The 21,066-nt window shown below is 30.2% G+C and overlaps 1 protein-coding gene across 1 annotated transcript in view; it reads right to left on the bottom strand.

The window, feature by feature from the left end:
• LOC119610062 (scavenger receptor class B member 1) overlaps nucleotides 1–21,066 on the bottom strand; it is a 36,129-nt gene that overhangs the window by 6,421 nt on the left and 8,642 nt on the right. The window contains exon 2 of the mRNA XM_037965144.1: nucleotides 5,902–5,985. Coding sequence (XP_037821072.1) covers nucleotides 5,902–5,962 — 61 coding nt within the window. The 5' untranslated portion in view covers nucleotides 5,963–5,985. The remainder of the gene's footprint in view (nucleotides 1–5,901; nucleotides 5,986–21,066) is intronic.

The raw sequence follows: 21,066 nt of genomic DNA, 5'->3' as shown, positions 1-21,066 counted from the left end.
ACTATAGACTAGTCTACTGACTATACTATAGACTAGACTATAGACTGTAGACTAGACTAGACTATAGACTGGACAAGACTAGACTCTTCTAGACTAAATAGAGTATATAGACCACTGACTAGACCAAGGACTAAACTATAAACTACTTTTCTAAACTAGAGACTAGACTATATACTACTTTTCTAGACTATAGACTGGACTATTGTATAGTAGACTGCCGATTTCGCCATCGGCAGTAACGGATTATTCCTTTCATACATGTTATTTTTTCAGATTTTCACCGCAAGTTTACAACAGGAAATTGCCAAATCTCAACGATCTTGAGACCAAACATGTAAAATATAAAATTATCAATCTCAACTAAAATTGTAAGCAAATTCTTGCTCACATTGTAGCCATAAACATATGCAAAAAGATATTTAATTAAAGGTGCACTTATATAATGCACTGTAGGGCAAGTAAAAACAAAATACTTGCACAATAATTAAATAATTATGAACTTTTATTATTAAATACTATTACAGTTGTTGTTATTGTTATAATTTGTACCCTGCCAGCAACTCAACTAACTTTAAATGCATTAAAAGTCGACTTTTTCATCAACTAGTTATGGTTGATTCTTGGATTATTTTTAATGGAGCCAACTGACTATTTTAACATGGCGATGTCCTACGCAGTAGTCAGTTGTCCGACTGTGCATGACTTTTCAACTAGCTTAAAGTTAGTTGCTAAAAAATTAACTTAAAGGTAACTCTTTATTAACTAACTTAAAGTTAGTTGCAGAAAAGTCAAGTAATAGTTTTCTTTTGTATTCCCAACTGTATTAATTAATTTCATGTTAATTAAATATATTTAAAATTTAACTACTAGTTATCTAAATTACATTTCGCTTTAATACAAGTTATGATATTAGTTCGTTAAAATTAATAGACATCAGTTTTCTGCAGGGGAACTAATAATAACACCGGTATCCATAAAATTATGAATGATTTGTTCATTATTTCCATGATTCCCATTGATCCAAATCTAAAATTAATTTTAAAATGTTATGTGTAATGTTAACTGTTAATGTATTATATTTACAGTATTAATCAGCAGAATTTAGAATTTAGGGACCGAGTTTTGAAATATTTAACCTTTTATAATTAATTTTTCCAATTTACTGACTCTAATTTCACAACGTATACAAGAAAATGACAAAAATGTAAAACAAAATTCCAAATAATAAAGAAACATGATAAAACATGTCGAAACAAAATGCTCTCCATATAATTTTGGGGTACTCCCGCATTATATGATAGTTAGCTTGTAGCTAGTATTTAAAAGTCGGTTGTTTACGTTAATAAATACCAAATTTTGGAACATTTCTGCATTACATTGTTGTTCGTTTATAGTCAGTTAAAGTTAACAAATAAAATCATAATAATAGAGAAACAAGAGAAAACATGTTGAAATACAATTAATTCTCTCCAGATAATTTTGAGGCACTTCTGCATTACATTATAGTTAGCTTGTAGTTAGTATTTAAAAGTCGATTCTTTACGTTGCCAAATACAAAATTTCGGAACAGCTCTGCATTACATTGTATTTAGCTTATAGTCAGTCTGTAAAAGTAAACTAGAAGTGAATTTTTCTCGTAGTCGACTACAAAATTGCTGGCAGGGTATATACAATAAGAAGAGTACAAATACAACTACATATTTATAACGTAAAAGACTACGTTCGACAATTACATATTTATTTCTTTAGTACATTTTGCTGGCTATTTAGTGATCTTAACTTGTCACGTCTTGTCATACAGACACAGTCCATCATACAAAGTGCAATTTCATTTTTATTACATACATCCATACTATATAAATAGTATACGACATTATTACAATAATCAAAACGTTCCCTCGCCAACAACAAGTGAAAACATTTTTATTTAAATTTCATTTGAATTCGTTTTTTTTTTTTTGGATTTTTATTTAATTTTTTTTTATAATATTGCACATTGAGTTGCATTTAAATCATGTTTAATTAATTGTAATGAACGTGTGTTAGTTATTGGATAATACATTTTTACAATGACTAGTAGTTCCAGCAACCAAGAATCAGGCGGACATATATATGGATTTCTCCATTTTATGGTCTTAATGTCACATCTATTTATAAAAGTGTTTTTATGATGAATAAGTGAATTCTCGGGAAATGTATTTAAAATGTTAGACATCGCGTTTCTTTTAACAATTTCTTAGAATCTTTTTTTCGAAGAGGGGAATTAAACTTTTTTGCTCTTTTCCACATGAATCAGTTTAATCAGAAAATAATTATCTTATTATCTAGTTTATAATTTGTTGTATTAATTAAAACTAAATAAGTAAAATCTTATAAATTATTTAATATTTATGCCATTATTTTAGAAAGCAATTATAGTTGTATTTTGTTTTACTTTATGCCTAATTCATATGAAAATAGTTTTTTTTTATTATTAATTATAATTTAAATAATATTTTTTCTGCTTTATATTAGAGACTTTTTTAAATAATCCGCTGCAACAATTATTTAATCTGAAACGTAACTGGAAAAATATTTTGTTCGTTTTCTGATGCTGTGTGTGTTTTAATTTGAAATAATTAGTCAAGTAAAATCAAGTACGATCGTACAAGTTATGTATTTTATAGAAATATAGAGTGTAAGTTATTTTTTTCATGGGAATTTTTTATTTTATAAGATTCTAGAAAGTAAAACAATTAAATTAGATTAGTGTTGTTTTTTTTTTTTTTAACATAAATTTTTGGTATTCAGTTATAAGGATAAGACTATGTCAATTTCTGTAATAAAGAAGATTGCGTACGTAACATTTTACCAGAATATTACGTAGATTGTAGTTCAGATTGTAGACTAGATTGTAGTATAGATTTTAGATCAGACTGTAGTATAGACTAGCGGCCGGACTAGGACACAAACTAAATTGTACCAGATTGGACTGTAGTCCATACTACATGATTGCAGTCCAGACTATATACTTAACTGTAGACTAGACTATGGACGAGACTGTATTCTAGACAATAGACTAGACTGTAGTCTAGACCATAGTCTAGACTATAGACTAGAAGATAGACTAGACTATGGGCTAGACTATACTATAGACTTGACAATAGACTAGACTATAGACTAGACTATAGACTAAACTATAGACTATACTATAGACTAGACTATAGACTAGACTATATACTAGACTATAGACTAGACTATAGACCATAGACTATACTATAGAATAGACTATAGCCTAGACTATAGACTAGACTATAGACTATACTATAGACTAGACTATAGACTAGACTATATACTAGACTATAGACTATACTATAGAATAGACTATAGACTAGACTATAGACTAGACTATAGACTAGACTATAGACTAGACTATATACTAGACTATAGACTATACTATAGAATAGACTATAGCCTAGACTATAGACTAGACTATAGCTAGACTAGACTATAGACTAGACTATAGACTAGACTATAGACTAGACTATAGACTAGACTATAGACTAGACTATAGACTAGACTATAGACTAGACAATAGACTAGACTATAGGCTAGACTATAGGCTAGACTATAGACTAGACTATAGACTAGACTATAGACTAGACTATAGACTAGACTATAGACTAGACTATAGACTAGACTATAGACTAGACTATAGACTAGACTATAGACTAGACTATAGACTAGACTATAGACTAGACTATAGACTAGACTATAGACTAGACTATAGACTAGACTATAGACTAGACTATAGACTAGACTATAGACTAGACTATAGACTAGACTATAGACTAGACTATAGACTAGACTATGACTAGACTATAGACTAGATAGACTAGACTATAGACTAGACTATAGACTAGACTATAGACTAGACTAGACTAGACTATAGACTAGACTATAGACTAGACTATAGACTAGACTATAGACTAGACTATAGACTAGACTATAGACTAGACTATAGACTAGACTATAGACTAGACTATAGACTAGACTATAGACTAGACTATAGACTAGACTATAGACTAGACTATAGACTAGACTATAGACTAGACTATAGACTAGACTATAGACTAGACTATAGACTAGACTATAGACTAGACTATAGACTAGACTATAGACTAGACTATAGACTAGACTATAGACTAGACTATAGACTAGACTATAGACTAGACTATAGACTAGACTATAGACTAGACTATAGACTAGACTATAGACTAGACTATAGACTAGACTATAGACTAGACTATAGACTAGACTATAGACTAGACTATAGACTAGACTATAGACTAGACTATAGACTAGACTATAGACTAGACTATAGACTAGACTATAGACTAGACTATAGACTAGACTATAGACTAGACTATAGACTAGACTATAGACTAGACTATAGACTAGACTATAGACTAGACTATAGACTAGACTATAGACTAGACTATAGACTAGACTATAGACTAGACTAGACTAGACTAGACTATAGACTAGACTATAGACTAGACTATAGACTAGACTATAGACTAGACTATAGACTAGACTATAGACTAGACTATAGACTAGACTATAGACTAGACTATAGACTAGACTATAGACTAGACTATAGACTAGACTATAGGACTAGACTATAGACTAGACTATAGACTAGACTATAGACTAGACTACAGACTAGACTATAGACTAGACTAGACTATAATCTAGGCTGTAGACTATATTGTAGACTATAGACTAGACTACAGACTAGACTAAAGACTAGACTACAGACTAGACTATAGACTAGACTATAGACCAGACTATAGACTAGACTATAGACTAGACTATAGACTAGACTGTAGACTAGACTACAGACTAGACTATAGACTACACTAGACTATAATCTAGGCTGTAGACTATATTGTAGTGTGGACTATAGAATAGACTGTATACTATTTTGTAGGCTAGACTGTAGTCTAAACTATAGACTAATCTCTTGTGAAAACTACAAACTAGACTAGGATGAAGTATTAGGGTAGAATATAGCCTAGGCTATTCGTTAGACTATAGTCTAGGCTATATGTTATACCTTAGACTAGGCTGTGGTTCACACAATAGTATAGGCTATAAGTTAGACTATAATTCTACTGAATCTAAACTGTAAACTGTATCTAATAATTCGCAATCTATAAAATTTAAAAGAATTTGCCATAATTTAAAATAATTCCTACAGACCACTTTGCGGACCTATATTTGGAAACCATAGATATATGGTATAAATATCCATTACTCATTACTTTGTTAGCACTAAAGCTGTATTTGAATTCTAATTAGATTTTTTTATAATTATATTTTGATTCGTATTTCATTCTAAACTATTTAAGGAAATTTGTTTTTACACAAAGTCTTTCCCTTGAAGGAAGCCTCATTTAGCTGTCAACTGACAAATAAAATTACAACAAAACCACAAATATGACATATAATATGATAAAGCCGAGATAGATGCTGTTGTTGTTTTTGAAATTGATAATAAAACAGCAATTTGTTAATTTAGCAAATAAAAATTTCTAATAATTGTTGATTACAAACAAGTAATATTAATAATAATGAAAAAAGTATTTGTTTGTATGTTTATAGATGGAGAGATAGAGATTGTTGATTCAATGTTAAAATTTAATTAAACAAATAGGAATATTAATTAGTAATTAATAAAAATATAATAATTCAACACAATTATACATATATACCTAACTACATACATACATACGTACAAATATAAAATGCGAATTCATTAAGTAACGCTAAAGTATCAATAGATTTAATTTATTTAATTATAAGGAATATTTTTAAGATTTAATTTCAGTTTTTTTTTATAGTTAAATTAATACTTACACCATTTTCTCAGATATGTACTGGATAATTTTGTACAAAGTTTGTGCTTTTGACCATTCATAGTAATTTCATACAGTTACAAAGCTGAAAATATAGAATTGAAATTTTAAAATTAAATATGTAATTAGTACAAAAAAATGCATATGTAAAATATTAATTATAAATTCTAACCCTGATATTACTTATATGTTAAAAACTTTAACCTTAATTAAAACGTCTAGGGTTTGTTTTATAAAATAAGAGCATTTTGTATTGTTTTTGACATGTTAGTTAAATTGAGGTTAGAATTTTGTAATCAAAGCAATTTTGTTGTTTTAAGCTGTCAAAACATAATTGGTTTTCAATAAAGATTTTGAAATGATATGAAAAAAAACTTTAATTAAAATAATAATAAAACACTTGTTTGCTAACAATTAACAAAATTGTAATGAATATTGAAAATATTTCAAAACATCTTAGAAATACAACCTTGTTTTCAAACCAATTGTATTGTTTGGCGTGACGAAACAACAATGAACTGTCAAATATTATTGTTGAAATTAACAAATAAACAAGAATATTTTTTTAAATTTATTTTGTGGTTGTTTTAAGATCACTTTCAAGTATTTGAAATGCAGGTTGTATCTGTCTGTCTGTCTGTTGATTATTTGGCAAGCAAAAAGCAAATGAAGTTAAACTCATTACCAGCTCACAGTTTTTATATTATATTTGACGTTTATCTTTTAAAAAAGATAAAAAATCCCGATTTTAAATAAAATAAACACATTAATTCTAAGAAAACAAAATTATTTAAATATTTCTTTAGTTTAATGAATTTACAAGTATTTACACTCACACAACAACGTTGAGCAGAAAGTTAAACTTTGTACTCCCATAACTCTTAACTGATTGTAAAAATTTTTTAAAAAATATATACCTGAAGGTTGTCAATTTGCTGGCAATTAAATCGACAACAACATTTTTTAAATATTTTAATAAATTTTAGAAAAAAAAAATAGCAACAACTTGCTGAAAAAAAAGAAGTTATCAAATCTTTAAAACAAATGGGAGGCTTTTTAAATGGGTTGTTTAACTCTGATTTAATCTTCAGCGGTTTGTTTAGTGTTAAATAAAATTAAACGTAAAATTTAAAACCGGTTTAATAACACACAGATACAACACTCATAGTTACAACCACAAAACCACATTTAATTTGACATTCGCACGAATCTTTACGAAAATTACAACAATAATAAAAAGAAACGTAACAACCAAAACAACAACTACACTCTTACACAAAATTAGACGCACACTTTGTGCTAAAGACTGACTAACACTTTGACTTGACAACTTGACTTTGAATTCATTACAAATCACAACGAAAAAAAAAATTATAAGAAAATTATTTATTTTATATTTATTTAGTTGTTGCATTTATTGTTTGTTGTTGTTGTTTTAAATTTATGCTTTTTAAACTTTAACACAAAACACAAAATTACGTTATTTCAATTGTAACCAATTTAGAGGCCAATTTCTATAATAAAATTAAAAAAAGCAACAACAACAACTCACTGGCATTATTTATGTGTTTTTTGTATTCAATTACCCCCATATTGTTTTTTGTTATAAATCTTTTAATTTTTTTGTTATTAGTGCTTAAGCACTTATTTGAATATTTAAATAATTAACAAATAAAAAATTTGTAAAAATTTTAAGCAATGAATGCATGATTGGAAACGTTTAACAAAGTCCTATATTAACTTGATTAATTGGGACTGTTTTTAAATACTACATTAACTGAAAGATCATCTAAAAATTGCTTGGCACCTACACCATTTTGTAGTTCTATTCAAGAACTTCTTAAATCTTAAAGTAGAGACAGGTGGGAAGGAGCATAACGGTACGATAACTAACGAACTAACAACTAACGAACGAACTAACTACTAGAAAACGAACGAACGACACGCAACGAATACAAACGAACATACTAACTAACTAACGAACTAACGAACTACAACTAACTAACAAGAACTAACGAACTAACGAAAAACAACTAACGACACTAAACGAACGAACGAACGAACGAAACGAACGAAAACGAACGAACGAACGAACGAACGAACGAACGAACGAACGAACGAGAACGAACGAACGAACGAACGAACGAAACGAACGAACGAACGAACGAACGAAAACGAACGAACGAACGAACGAACGAACGAACGAACGAACGAACGAACGAACGAACGAACGAAACGAACGAACGAACGAACGAACGAACGAACGAACGAACGAACGAACGAACGAACGAACGAAAACGAACGAACGAACGAACAAACGAACAACGAAAGAACGAACTAACGAACGAACGAAACGAACGAACGAACGAAAACGAACGAACGAACGAACGAACGAAAACGAACGAACGAAACGAACAACGAACGAACGAACGAACGAACGAACTAAGAACGAAACGAACGAACGAACGAAAACGAACGAACGAACGAACGAACGAACACGAACGAACAACGAACGAAACGAACGAACGAACGAACGAACGAACGAACGAACGAACGAAAAACGAACGAACGAACGAACGAACGAACGAACGAACGAACGAACGAACGAAAGAACGAACGACGAACGAACGAACGAACGAACGAACGAACGAACGAACGAACGAAAACAACGAACGAACGAACGAACGAACGAACGAACGAACGAACGAAACGAACGAACGAACGAACGAACGAACGAACGAACGAACGAACGAACGAACGAACTAACGAACGAACGAACGAACGAAAGAACGAACGAACGAACGAACGAACGAACGAACGAACGAAACGAACGAACGAACGAACGAAACGAACGAACGAACGAACAAACGAACGAACGAAACGAACGAACGAACGAACGAACGACGAACGAACGAACGAACGAAACGAACGAACGAACGAACGAACGAACGAACGAACGAACGAACGAAGAACGAACGAACGAACGAAGAACGAACGAACGAACGAACGAACGAACGAACGAAACGAACGAACGAACGAACGAACGAACGAACGAAGAACGAACGAAACGAACGAACGAACGAAACGAACGAAACGAACGAACGAACGAACGAACGAACGAACAAACGAACGAACGAACGAACGAAAACGAAACGAACGAACGAACGAAACGAACGAGACGAACGAACGAAACGAACGAACGAACGAACGAACGAACGAACGAAACGAACGAACGAACTAACAACGAACGAACGAACGAACGAAACGAACGAACGAACGAACGAACGAAGAACGAAACGAACGAACGAACGAAACGAACGAACGAACGAAACGAACGAACGAACGAACGAACGAACGAACTAACTAACGAAACGAACGAACTAACGAAACTAACGAACGAACGAACTAACTAACTAACGAACGAACGAACTAACTAACTAACGAACGAACGAACTAACTAACTAAACTAAACTAACTAACGAAAACTAACTAACTAACTAACTAACTAACTAACGAACTAACTAACTAACTAACTAACTAACTAACTAACTAACTAACTAACTAACTAACTATAAATGCCAATCTGGTCTCAGAATCCTTCAGGACATGCTTCAGACGTTATAACAGCGCAAAGACATATGACTTCAAAATAATGATTTGAGATCGACTATAAATTCTTTACAAAAGTAGAGCTTGGTTTATGGATTCCAGTTTTTTTTTTTAATTTTGTTGGCTCTGAGGATCTTTAAAATATAGAGTTTTTGCCAGTGAAAAGGGGATAATGCCTAACAGTGTAGCTTACACACTTGCATAGGATCATTTCAGAAAAAAAGACAAACTACTTTCTGCCGCTTAGTATAGCAGTAAGAACTTAAACTGGCATTTAACTATTTTTTTATTAAACATATTTTGAGATTAAGATTTATATTGTTTACCACAAGAACTTAATAAAATTTACATGAATTCCAAAAATACTTCAAAATTTTAAAATTTCATTAAAAAACTACCTTCTGAAATTGTTTTCATAAAAAAAACTAAAATATTTTATAAAAAAAATTCATTGATTCCTTAAACAAAAAAGTGGTCACAATTTAAGCATATAAATTATTGTCATTATGTTTGCAAACTGTAGGGTATTTCAAATTTATTGATGTCAACAATTAACATCTTTTAGTTAATTTGTTTTTTCTTTTTTTTTGTCAAAATTTACGTGCAAAATTTCAAATTGACCAGAGAAAAAAAGGGGTTTTTTGTTTATGGTTATTTTTTATCTAAACAGAAAATTAAAAAAAAAAAAATACAAAAATGTTATGTGTTTGAGTTTTTAAGTGTTAAATTAATAAATCTTTAATTATTTTTTATGGCTTTAGTTTTAAAGAGTTTTTTTTTTTTGAAATAAGAGAATTTTTAACAAAAGAAACTCACAATTTAGTAAAATATTTCTGGTATTGCGATAACAACATCGTATTAAATTCAATATAATTTTATTGAATTAGTTTCTCAAAACACATTCAAGCAGAAACTTTAAAATAGCAGAAGCGTGCCAATGGGAAGGAGAAATTTAAGTTATTTCCTGTTAAGGTTTACTATTTACTTTAGTCATCGAATACGCTTATGATTTTTACTTAAATATTAACTGCAAACTTAAAAATAAGTTTAAACAATTTGTTTTGAGAATCATTTGAAGTCTATATGACTGCAGCACGAGCATGCACTCGTTTTTTTGGTTAGTAAGAGAGTTCGTTTGTTAATGGTTCATTCTCAAACAGACTTTATAAAATTTAGCAAAAAAACACGCACGACTTGTGCCATGCAACCGAAATACTTGCATCAAGTTAACAATTACAACAAAAACAGCTAATGGCTAGTTAAATATATAGACATAGTAGATATATATATCTAGATAAATCCACCTATGTATCCAGATAGGTTTGCTACATAAATACATACATACATACATATAATAGTTTAAGTATGTATATGTAACATTAATATAGCAATTTCTAGTTTTCTTCTTACCCAAACATTACAAAAATCACAAATCGACCAAAAACCAAAAAAAGACAAAACTATTTATCAGTGAAGCAAGTTGTTGTCCAACTTGCAAATACATACATACACATACTCTACACTTGTAAGCTAAACCAGCTTATGAAAAAGAAGAAAAAAAAAACAACAACCGATTTTTGATGTTTATTACTGCATCTAGGAAGTACTCTATATTACAGGTGTTTTACAGTCACAAACTTGAGTTAAGCAGGTCGTTGGTAAAACTGCAACAAATTCCAAAAAAAAATTTACTAAATTTGTATAACTTGTATTTATTGCAACTAGTAGCCCATGAATTCATAATCAGCAAAATTTCGTAACTGGAACACATGTGGACCTGTTAGTAATAAAATTTTTAATTCTAATATTTCTGAAATCGGAAAAAAAACGATTAAAGAAATGTGCAATAAATCTATATGACGTTCTGTGTGGCCCAATAAATAGTGACCTGATTTAAAATCACGGGTGTCACGTCTAAACCAGATATCGGGCAGCGCAATACATATGATTTTAAACTGGCTTTGTTTTTTTTTATAAAAATAAGAGTTTAAGCACGTTTATAGTCCATAGACTAGTCCATAGAATAGTCCATAGACTAGTCCATAGACTAGTCCATAGACTAGTCCATAGACTAGTCCATAGAATAGTCCATAGACTAGTCCATAGACTAGTCCATAGACTAGTCCATAGACTAGTCTATAGACTAGTCAATAGACTAGTCCATAGACTAGTCCATAGACTAGTCCATAGACTAGTCCATAGACTAGTCCATAGACTAGTCCATAGACTAGTCCATAGACTAGTCCATAGACTAGTCCATAGACTAGTCCATAGACTAGTCCATAGACTAGTCCATAGACTAGTCCATAGACTAGTCCATAGACTAGTCTATAGACTAGTCCATAGACTAGTCTATAGAGCAGTTAATAGCTTAGTCATTACACTAGTCGATAGACCAGTCCATAGACTAGTCCATAGCCTAGTCTATAGACTAGTCCATAGCCTAGTTTATAGACTAGTCCATAGACTAGTCCATAGCCTAGTCTATAGACTAGTCTATAGAGCAGTTAATAGCTTAGTCATTACACTAGTCGATAGACCAGTATATAGATTAGTCTATACACTCGACCATATACCAGTCAATAGACTAGTCACAGGACTAGTTCATAGATTAATAAATAGTATAATTCATAAACTAGTGTAGTCTATAGACTAGTCAATATACTAGTACATACATGAGTCAATTGACAAGATCAGACTATTCAATACACTATTCCATAGACCAGTTTATAGACTAGTCCACAGACTAGTCATGGGCCATAGAAACATAAGGGTCTTTTAAATTCGAACAATCCCAATGCAAACAAAATCTTAAATATATCTTTTTAACATACGAATCCATTTAACCATTCATTATTTTGATCTTGCAATGGATTTTAACAGATATCAAGCATGGGAAATTGGTATTTTAAAATGTAAAAGAACACTTTTCAAATTCTTTCTCTAGAGCAGAGATAAACAAATAGCTCTCTTGTTGTCACTTATGCATAAAGTAATTCATAACTCTCTTCCGATAAACTGATCTCTTAATTCTCTAAAGGATTTAAACAGATTTATAATCAAACATTTTGTATGAAAGGATTTGAGATTTTTAGGTTTCTAAAAAAGCAAAAAACTAGTTCTAAGCTAGAAAACAAATTGTTTAAATTTTAAAAAATATAGTTCTCTTTCCAAACCTGCATAATATGATCAGCTCATTTGTTTTTTCTTCTTGCTTTTAGTAAACACAAATTTGTTAACAAAAACCAGTTTTAGTTTAGAACGCACAACTGAAGAACTAAAAAATCTAGCTTTAAGCCACTAAAGCAACGAACCCTTTAAAATAAAATATTTATTATTACAAAAAAAAAAAAAAAATATTGTAAAAATATAGCAAAATTTTCCATCAACATCATGATGATTGGAATGATGAGGTTGTGTTTAGAGTTCAAGGTGGTATAAATACATAAATTATTGTACCTTCAAAAGTAACTTTACCACAACATTTATTAAAAACACAAAAACAAAATCAAAAAATTCATAAAAAGCTTTAAAGTTATTATTACTAAAGGCATACCTTAGATTATTTTAACAGATTTCAACTCTTCCGTAATAAAATCTTATACAAAGAATTTAAAGAAAAATAATAACTTACAATCAAGCAAAAGAATTTCATTACAACGATAAAATGATAATAATTTTTTCAGTTTCAGTTTTATGACAATTGAATTTTATGATTATTATTTTTAAGAAAAATAAAAAAACAACAATTGTTAATAAACTTTAGTCAAGCCTGAATGATATTGCAAGTACGTGTAATTGTTTTTTTTTTTTTTTTTTTTTTTTGTATAAAATATTTTGACAATTTTTCAATTTTAATTTCAACTGTTTACTTTTAATATTTATTAGATTTTTTCTTTTAAATCAAGGTTATATGCTAATTGTTGTTATTAATTCGTTTTTTTTAATTTTATATATTTCTACAATTTAATCATTAATTTTGAATTGAATTCTTGATCATGTTTTAGCAAAAAATAAACTTTAGAACAAGTTTAAATGTTAGACCAGTTTTTGTTCATATTAAACTTTTTTTAATTCAAAATTTTTGAAAATTAATTAATTCAAAATATTGAATTTTTAATCGATACTGTTGTAAATCTTTCCGATCTATTTAAATCTGGAATAAAACTGAATAATTTTTGTTTTAAGCTTTCAAAACAATAAAATTTTTAAGTTGTTATTATTGAAAAATACTCAAAAACAAATGATTCAGTTTTTGTTCCAGAACTAAACAAAAGGGAAAATTTTAGAGAAAATTATTCCCATAAGAAATATTTTTAATATCCCAACAAATCAGTTAAAGTCCCACAAGATACCCTAGATCCATTTATTTTGATTTCAAACCTATAAATATACATACTTTTCTATTAAGCTAATCTATAACATTTCTTAGTTCCCAGTATATTTGTAGATATTCATAGGTATACATTAGGATGGCTCCAATATAATAGTTGCTGTTGTTCCCAATAAAAATTTTAATCTAATCGAATCTAAGAGTACTAGTTGAATCTTATCTGTAATTTTAACTAAAGTCTATAGTCTTGGCTGTTGTCTCGTATAGACTATAGTCTGGTCTATAGTTTATAATATATTCAGGTTTATATTCTATACTATATTGAGGTCTTGACTATATAATGGCCTATAGTCTAGAGTATAGACAGGTCTATATATTCTTGACTATAGACTGGCCCATAGTCTTGACTATAGACTGGCCTATAGTCTGGCCTATAGTCTTGACTATAGTCGGACCTCTAGTTTGGCCTATAGCCTTGGCTATAGTCGAACCTCTAGTCTAGACTATACTCTGGACTAAAGTATTGAATATAGTCTGGCCTATAGTCTTCACTATAGTCTGATTATACTCTTGACTATAGTCTGGTCTATAGTATAGACTATGATCTGGTCTGTAGACTATAGTCTTGACTATAGTCTTGACTATAGTCTGGTGTAGACAATAGTCTGGTCTATGGTATGGACTATAGTCTTGACTATAGTCTAGCCTATAGTCTTGATTATAGTCTGGCCTACAGTCTTGACTATAATCTCGCCTATAGTATTGACTGTAGACTGGCCTATAGTCTTGACAATAGACCTGCTTATAGTCTTGACTTTAGTCTGGAATATAGTCTTGACTATAGTCTGATCTATAGTCTTGAATATAGTCTGGCCAATAGTCTTGACTACATATAGCCTGACCTATAGTCTTGACTATAGTATGTATTATAGTCTTGACTATAGTATGTACTATAGTCTTGACTGTAGTCTTGACTACAGTCTGGGCTATAGTCTTGACCAAAGGCTGGACTATAGTCTTGACTATAGTCTACTCTATACACTTGACTATAGACTTGCCTATTGTCGTAACTATAGTCTGGTCTATAGTATGTACTACAGTCTGGTATACAGTCTGATCTTTAGACTGGCCTATAGTCTTGACAATAGACTGACCTATAGTCTTGACTATAGTGTGTCCAATAGTCTTGACTATTGTCTGGCCTAGTGTCTTGACTGCAGTCTGGACTATAGTCTTAACTTTAGACTAGAGTCTGGTTTATAACCTGGTATATATATATTTTCAGGAACTTTTTTTGGGGGCCAACCTAGTATACATACTTTCGAAAACCATGCATAAATTGTATACTACTTAGATATGTATGTACTATTGCGAAGATCATGCAAACATTTGAGATGATGATGATGTATGAAAGAAGTTCAAGATAATGGCCAAAAGACAAAAGGCTCAAAACAATTTTTTTTAACAATACCCTAAAGAAATAAACCAAAAACAAGACATACATTCATATATTCAACACATTGTGAACTTGTCGTAAATCAACTTTTTTTGTCTTGCTCGATTTTTTTTTTTTTTTTGTACCAAAAAAAATTTGTGTCATGTTATCAAGGTTAAATTTTATAATGTTGATCATTTAACAAAAAACAGTAACAAAAAATAAAAAGATTCATACAAAGTAAAAGTATCAAATCAAAAAAAGATGAATGACTGACCGTATGAATGACGTTTTAAATTAGTGTGATAATTCGCATATAATGGTTGTGAGGAATTTCTTATTTTTTTTCTTTCTTAGCCCCTCACATGTGTGGTACTTTTTGTTTTTGTAGTTTTTGCAAAAAAAAACTTTGAATAGTTATTCACATTGTAAGCTTTATAAATAATAAATACTTCCTGTAATAAATGTTTTGTTGTAAGTATTACTAAATTTACTTTTTATACTGTTGCCAAATGTAATTTTGTTTAGTTTTAGTTGTAGCCAAGTTATGTTTTATAAAAAGGAACTTTATGTGGTTGCATACAAAGTACTTTTAAAGCTGTGATACACGGTTGTCTGATATTACAATGTTGTCAGTAAAATGTGCAGATAATGTCCAACAATCGTGTGATATTACAAGTTTTCTTTTGCAACGTTGTCAGAAAAAGCATTACTGCATCATATTACTATTCCCTAGTCTAGTCTATAGTCGAGTATTTATAGTTGACTCTATAGTCGAGTCTATAGTCAAGTATATAGTGGAGTATTTATAGTCGACTTTATAGTCGAGCCTATAGACGGTTCTGTAGTCGAGTCTGTAATCGAATATATAGTCGAGTCTATAGTCGATTCTATAGTCGAGTATACAGTCGAGACTATATTCGAGTCTATAGCCGATACTATAGTCGAGTCTACAGTCGAGACTATATCCGAGTCTATAGTCGATTCTATAGTCGAGTCTACAGTCGAGTCTACAGTCGAGTATACAGTCGAGACTATATTCGAGTCTATAGCCGATACTATAGTCGAGTCTACAGTCGAGACTATATCCGAGTCTATAGTCGATTCTATAGTCGAGTCTACAGTCGAGTTTATAGTCGAATCTACAGTCGAGACTATATTCGAGTCTATAGTCAAGTCTATAGACGAGTCTAGACTATAGTTTAGTCTATACTCTAGTCTGTACTCTAGTCTATACTCTAGTCTTTACTCCATTATACACTTTAGTCTATAGTCTCGTCTGTACTCTAAACTATAGTCTAATCTATAGTATAGCCTATACTCTAGTCTACACTGTAGTCTAAAGTCTAGTCTAGCCCATACTTTAGTCTATAGTGCAATCTCTACTCTAATCTTTACTCTAGTCTTTACACTATTATATACTCTAGTGTATACTCTATAGTCGAGGCTATTGTCGAGTCTACAGTCTAGCCTATAGTCGAGTCTATAGTCAAATCTATAGTCGATTCTATAGTCGAGTCTATAGTCAAATCTATAGTCGAGTCTATAGTCGAGTCTATAGTCGAGTCTATAGTCGAGTCTATAGTCGAGTCTATAGTCGAGTCTATAGTCGAGTTTATAGTCGAGTCTATATTCGAGTCTATATTCGAGTCTATAGTCTAGTCTATAGTCTAGTCTATATCTAGTCTATATCTAGTCTATAGTCTATACTATAATCGAGTCTATAGTCGATTCTATAGTCGAGTCTATAGTCGAGGCTATTGTCGAGTCTATAGTCTAGTCTATAGTCTAGTCTATATTCAAGTCTATAGTCGAGTCTATAGTCGAGTCTATAGTCGAGTCTGTAGTCGAGTCTATAGTCTAGTCTATAGTCTAGTCTATAGTCGAGTCTATAGTCGAGTCTATAGTCGAGTCAATTGTCGAGTCTATAGTCGAGTCTATAGTCTAGCCTATACTATAGTCTTTACTCTAGTCTATAGTCTAGTTTATATTGCAGTCTATAGTCTAGCATATACTGTAGCCTATACTCTAGTCTATACTCTAGTCTATAATCTAGTCAATGCTCTGGTCTATACTCCAATCTATAATCTAGTCTGTTGATCATTTTATGAACTATTCTATACATTGGTCTATGAACTAGTATACTGACTAGTCTATAGTCTATTATATCTCTGTAGTCTATAATCTAGTATCTTGTCTAGTCTGTAGTCTATAGCACAGCCCATTGAATTTCTTGCCTGACTATTTTGTCAACTATTTTATTCACTGGTCTATTAACTAGTATTTGGAGTATTCTCTTGAATCCTCAATGGGCTAATCGGTGGACATAATAAATCTACAAATTGTAATTAGCAGTATTGAAGAAGACACGAATTCGTCTTAAATTATTAATTATTGTTAAATATTAACAAACATAAAATAATTTATTTTCATTTCCTTAACAATTAAAACATAACGTAACCTTCTCTTTCTCACACAGACATTGGTAACGATTTAATTATTCTTCAATGTTTAGTGAGTTATGTCAATTAAATAATTTAATTGTTTCATCTTTATGATTCAATTATTAAACACTTAAACTATTGTCAATGATATTTTTTTTTGTTTTTGGTGGGGTTTCCCCTTTTAACCTTGACTGGAAACTACAAAATGTTTTCCATTATTTTAAAGCTTGAACAATGTAAAGGGTCATGTTCTTTTAGCATTGATTGTAGTTTTTTTATGTTTTAATTTTAAATACAATTATTATGTAATTAAAACATTAAACTAAAACATAGTTTAATTAAAAACCAAATAGGTATAAACAAAATTATGTTTTTTAAATAATCTTGGTTAAACCATCTTTTTGTGTTTTAATTTTTTAACATTGTTCAAGTCTTACTCACAGTTTATGAAACATTTAGAAACAATTAAATGACAAATAATTTTATTATTACTAAGTTTTTTTTTTAATATTGTTTTTTTATAGTTAATAGGGGTTAAAAGTACAAGCAAATACTTAAATTTTTTTTTTTTATTTTAATAGAGTTAAATAACAAATAAAAAGGGTCTATTATAAAATAAGAAAAAAGTTGAGTTTTTTTGTTGTTAACAATCATACTAAACGCTTTACGTGTATTAAATTGTTATTAACTTAAATGTTTTTAAAGTAAACAACAACAATTTTTTTTAAAATTTTGTTAAATTTAAAAAGAAAATTAAGTGTGCGGTTATTTGATTTCTTTATTTCTTTTTTTTTTTTTTTTTTGTTAATTTAAATATATTTTATTTATTTAGACTCCAGGCACCTTGACCGGGGTCAAGTGTACAATTTTGTTTTTAACAACTTGTTTTTGTTTCAGTTTATGTTTTAATTACTAGACAGATGAAAATCTTAACGCTTGTCGCTTAACTCTTTTGTTTTAATGTTTAACATGTCAGTGTTTAACTTTGAAAAGAGAGTTTATTAAGAATGAGAGAACAAAAAAACCTTTGAGAGTTTTAATTATTCATTATATAGTTAAATTCAATAATATTTAATGCGTTTATCTTTTTAAATAATTAAAATATCAATAATTTAAAGTTAAATTACAATAATAACAACTTCTATATTTTATTATAAATATTTCAAAGAAAACAAGTAAAAGTTGCATAAATTAACATTATTGCTGTTGTTGTTGTTTTTGTTGCTACTTTTAACTTGTTAATTTTTTTTTTTTTTGTTCGTTTCATTGTTTGTTTGTCTAGCTACCCCACCGCCTGCCTGTCCGTACCTCTGTCCATGTGTTTTTTGTACTAGTATTTACTTTAAAATCTCTAAAATGTTTCGTTTTAAATTTCTTTCTTTCTTTATTCGAGTTTCTTATAATTTACAGTCGTATCACGTTGATTGAAGTGTTATGATCGCTTCACAGGCGCTTTATTTTTTTTTATTTTTGTATTACAAAAAAAATAAAAACTTTTGTTCGTTTTCGGCTTTTTGAGATTGAGATACATTGAGTTTTTTTTTTTAGTTTAACTCACAATTAACTGAGTAAATAGCACACGACATACAAACACACACTTTTATACCCATCTACCACTAATCAACAAGGCACAGTGGGCTTTAATTAAGGAAATCTCTCAAAACAAACTTTGTTTCTTTATTAATTTTTTTTTAATATTTATTTATATTTCCTTATAAATGCTTTTAGTAGCTTTTTTTATTGGAAACCCCATTTTATTAAACAAATATTTTTTTTTAATTTGTTTTTCTAATCAGCTTCCAGCTAAACAACTTTTTTGCTTTTATTTAAATATTTAAACATCTCATCACCTTTTTAACCTCCTGTCAATTAATAATTGTAAAATATTTTCTAACAAAAGTTTTGAAATCAATAAATAAAGGGTTGATCTTCACTTATATTAGACCCTATTACACTTTGGACACTTCTTCTGAAAAAACAGATAACAGATTTTTCAAGACCCCAATATTCTATTGTAAAATTCTGATAACAACACTTTGCATGAAATTATTAGTCATTGAATCTCATCCGAATAAGTACAATGGACAATCACTAGACCAAAATTCCCAAAGGTTTTTAATAATTTCACTCGTATTATTAATTTATTGTAAGACGATCTAGCCATATCCGTCCGTCTGTTGTAGACACGATAGGCACTAAACGAGAGAAGCTTGAGAACTGAAATTTTGCAAAAATATTCATCATAGCTTTGGTATTGCAAAGGGTCAATATCGGTCCACGTGTTCATATAACCCCCATACAAGTGGCTCCCAAGAATACCAATGTTAATTAGGTAGCAAGTATGCAACCAAACCAAGAAATTATTTACCAGAGCATGGCCGTCATAGGTCCAGAATTGATCCTTACCCCCATTGAGAGTCTTTTAAGAAAATGACTTTAATGCTCATTTTCAAAAAGTTGATACCTCGACTATCGTCTATGAAAAAAGTCGACTTTGTAAATAAAAGTCGAATAGTCGAAAAAAGTCGAAAATAATCGAAAAGTCGAAAAAAGTCGAAAAGTTGGAAAAAAGCCGGGAAAAGTCGAAGATAGTCGAAAAAAGTCAAAAATAGTCGAAAAGTCGACTATTTATAAAATACTTAAAGTCAAAAAGTCTAAAAATCGACTTTTAATTAAATAAAAAAAGAAAAAAGTCGAAACGTCGACTTTTAACTAAATGCAAAAAGTCGTAAAGTCGACTTTTCGTTTTAACTATAGAACCCTATCAACCCCCCTTCCCCATACAAGGTTCCCTTCAGAATATAACTTTAACGTTCATTACTGATCGGTCCATAATTTAACCACATAAATCCCTTTCAGAAAATCACTTTAGCATTCAATACTCACTTAAAATTACGAATACAGCGACAAAAGCTTAATCGATTCCTCCAAGTGTATGTATATAATATGTATATCGAAAGATAGATATTTGAAAGACCTTTCATATGAATACTTCTTGAAAAATAGTTACATGTTTGAAAAATGTACTATTGTATATTAAGTTTGTGCTGATGTTTGTAACACTCAAAAATATTCGTCCTATACCCACCTTAAAGCATACCAATCGGCTTAAGATCATTTTCTGAGGAGCTTAAACTATTTCAGCCAGACCGTCCGTCTGGCTGGCTGTCAATGTAAACTTTGTGCGCAAGGTAGAGGTCGCAATTATCAATATAATTAGATCAAATTTAGTACACGCACTTTTTTTAGCCCAAGGACGAAGAATATTGAAAATGGTTAAAATCGGCTCATTATTTCAGCTAGCCCCCATACAACAGAACCCCCGGAAAGTGCCTTTGAGCTTAA

Source organism: Lucilia sericata, unplaced genomic scaffold (genome assembly GCF_015586225.1).
Source record: "Lucilia sericata isolate MDLA Ls3-8-SP2 unplaced genomic scaffold, ASM1558622v1 Contig001109F_arrow, whole genome shotgun sequence".
Taxonomy (NCBI): domain Eukaryota; kingdom Metazoa; phylum Arthropoda; class Insecta; order Diptera; family Calliphoridae; genus Lucilia; species Lucilia sericata.
The sequence above is the reverse complement of the archived record's forward strand: the minus strand, read 5'-3'. Positions and strand labels throughout refer to the sequence as shown.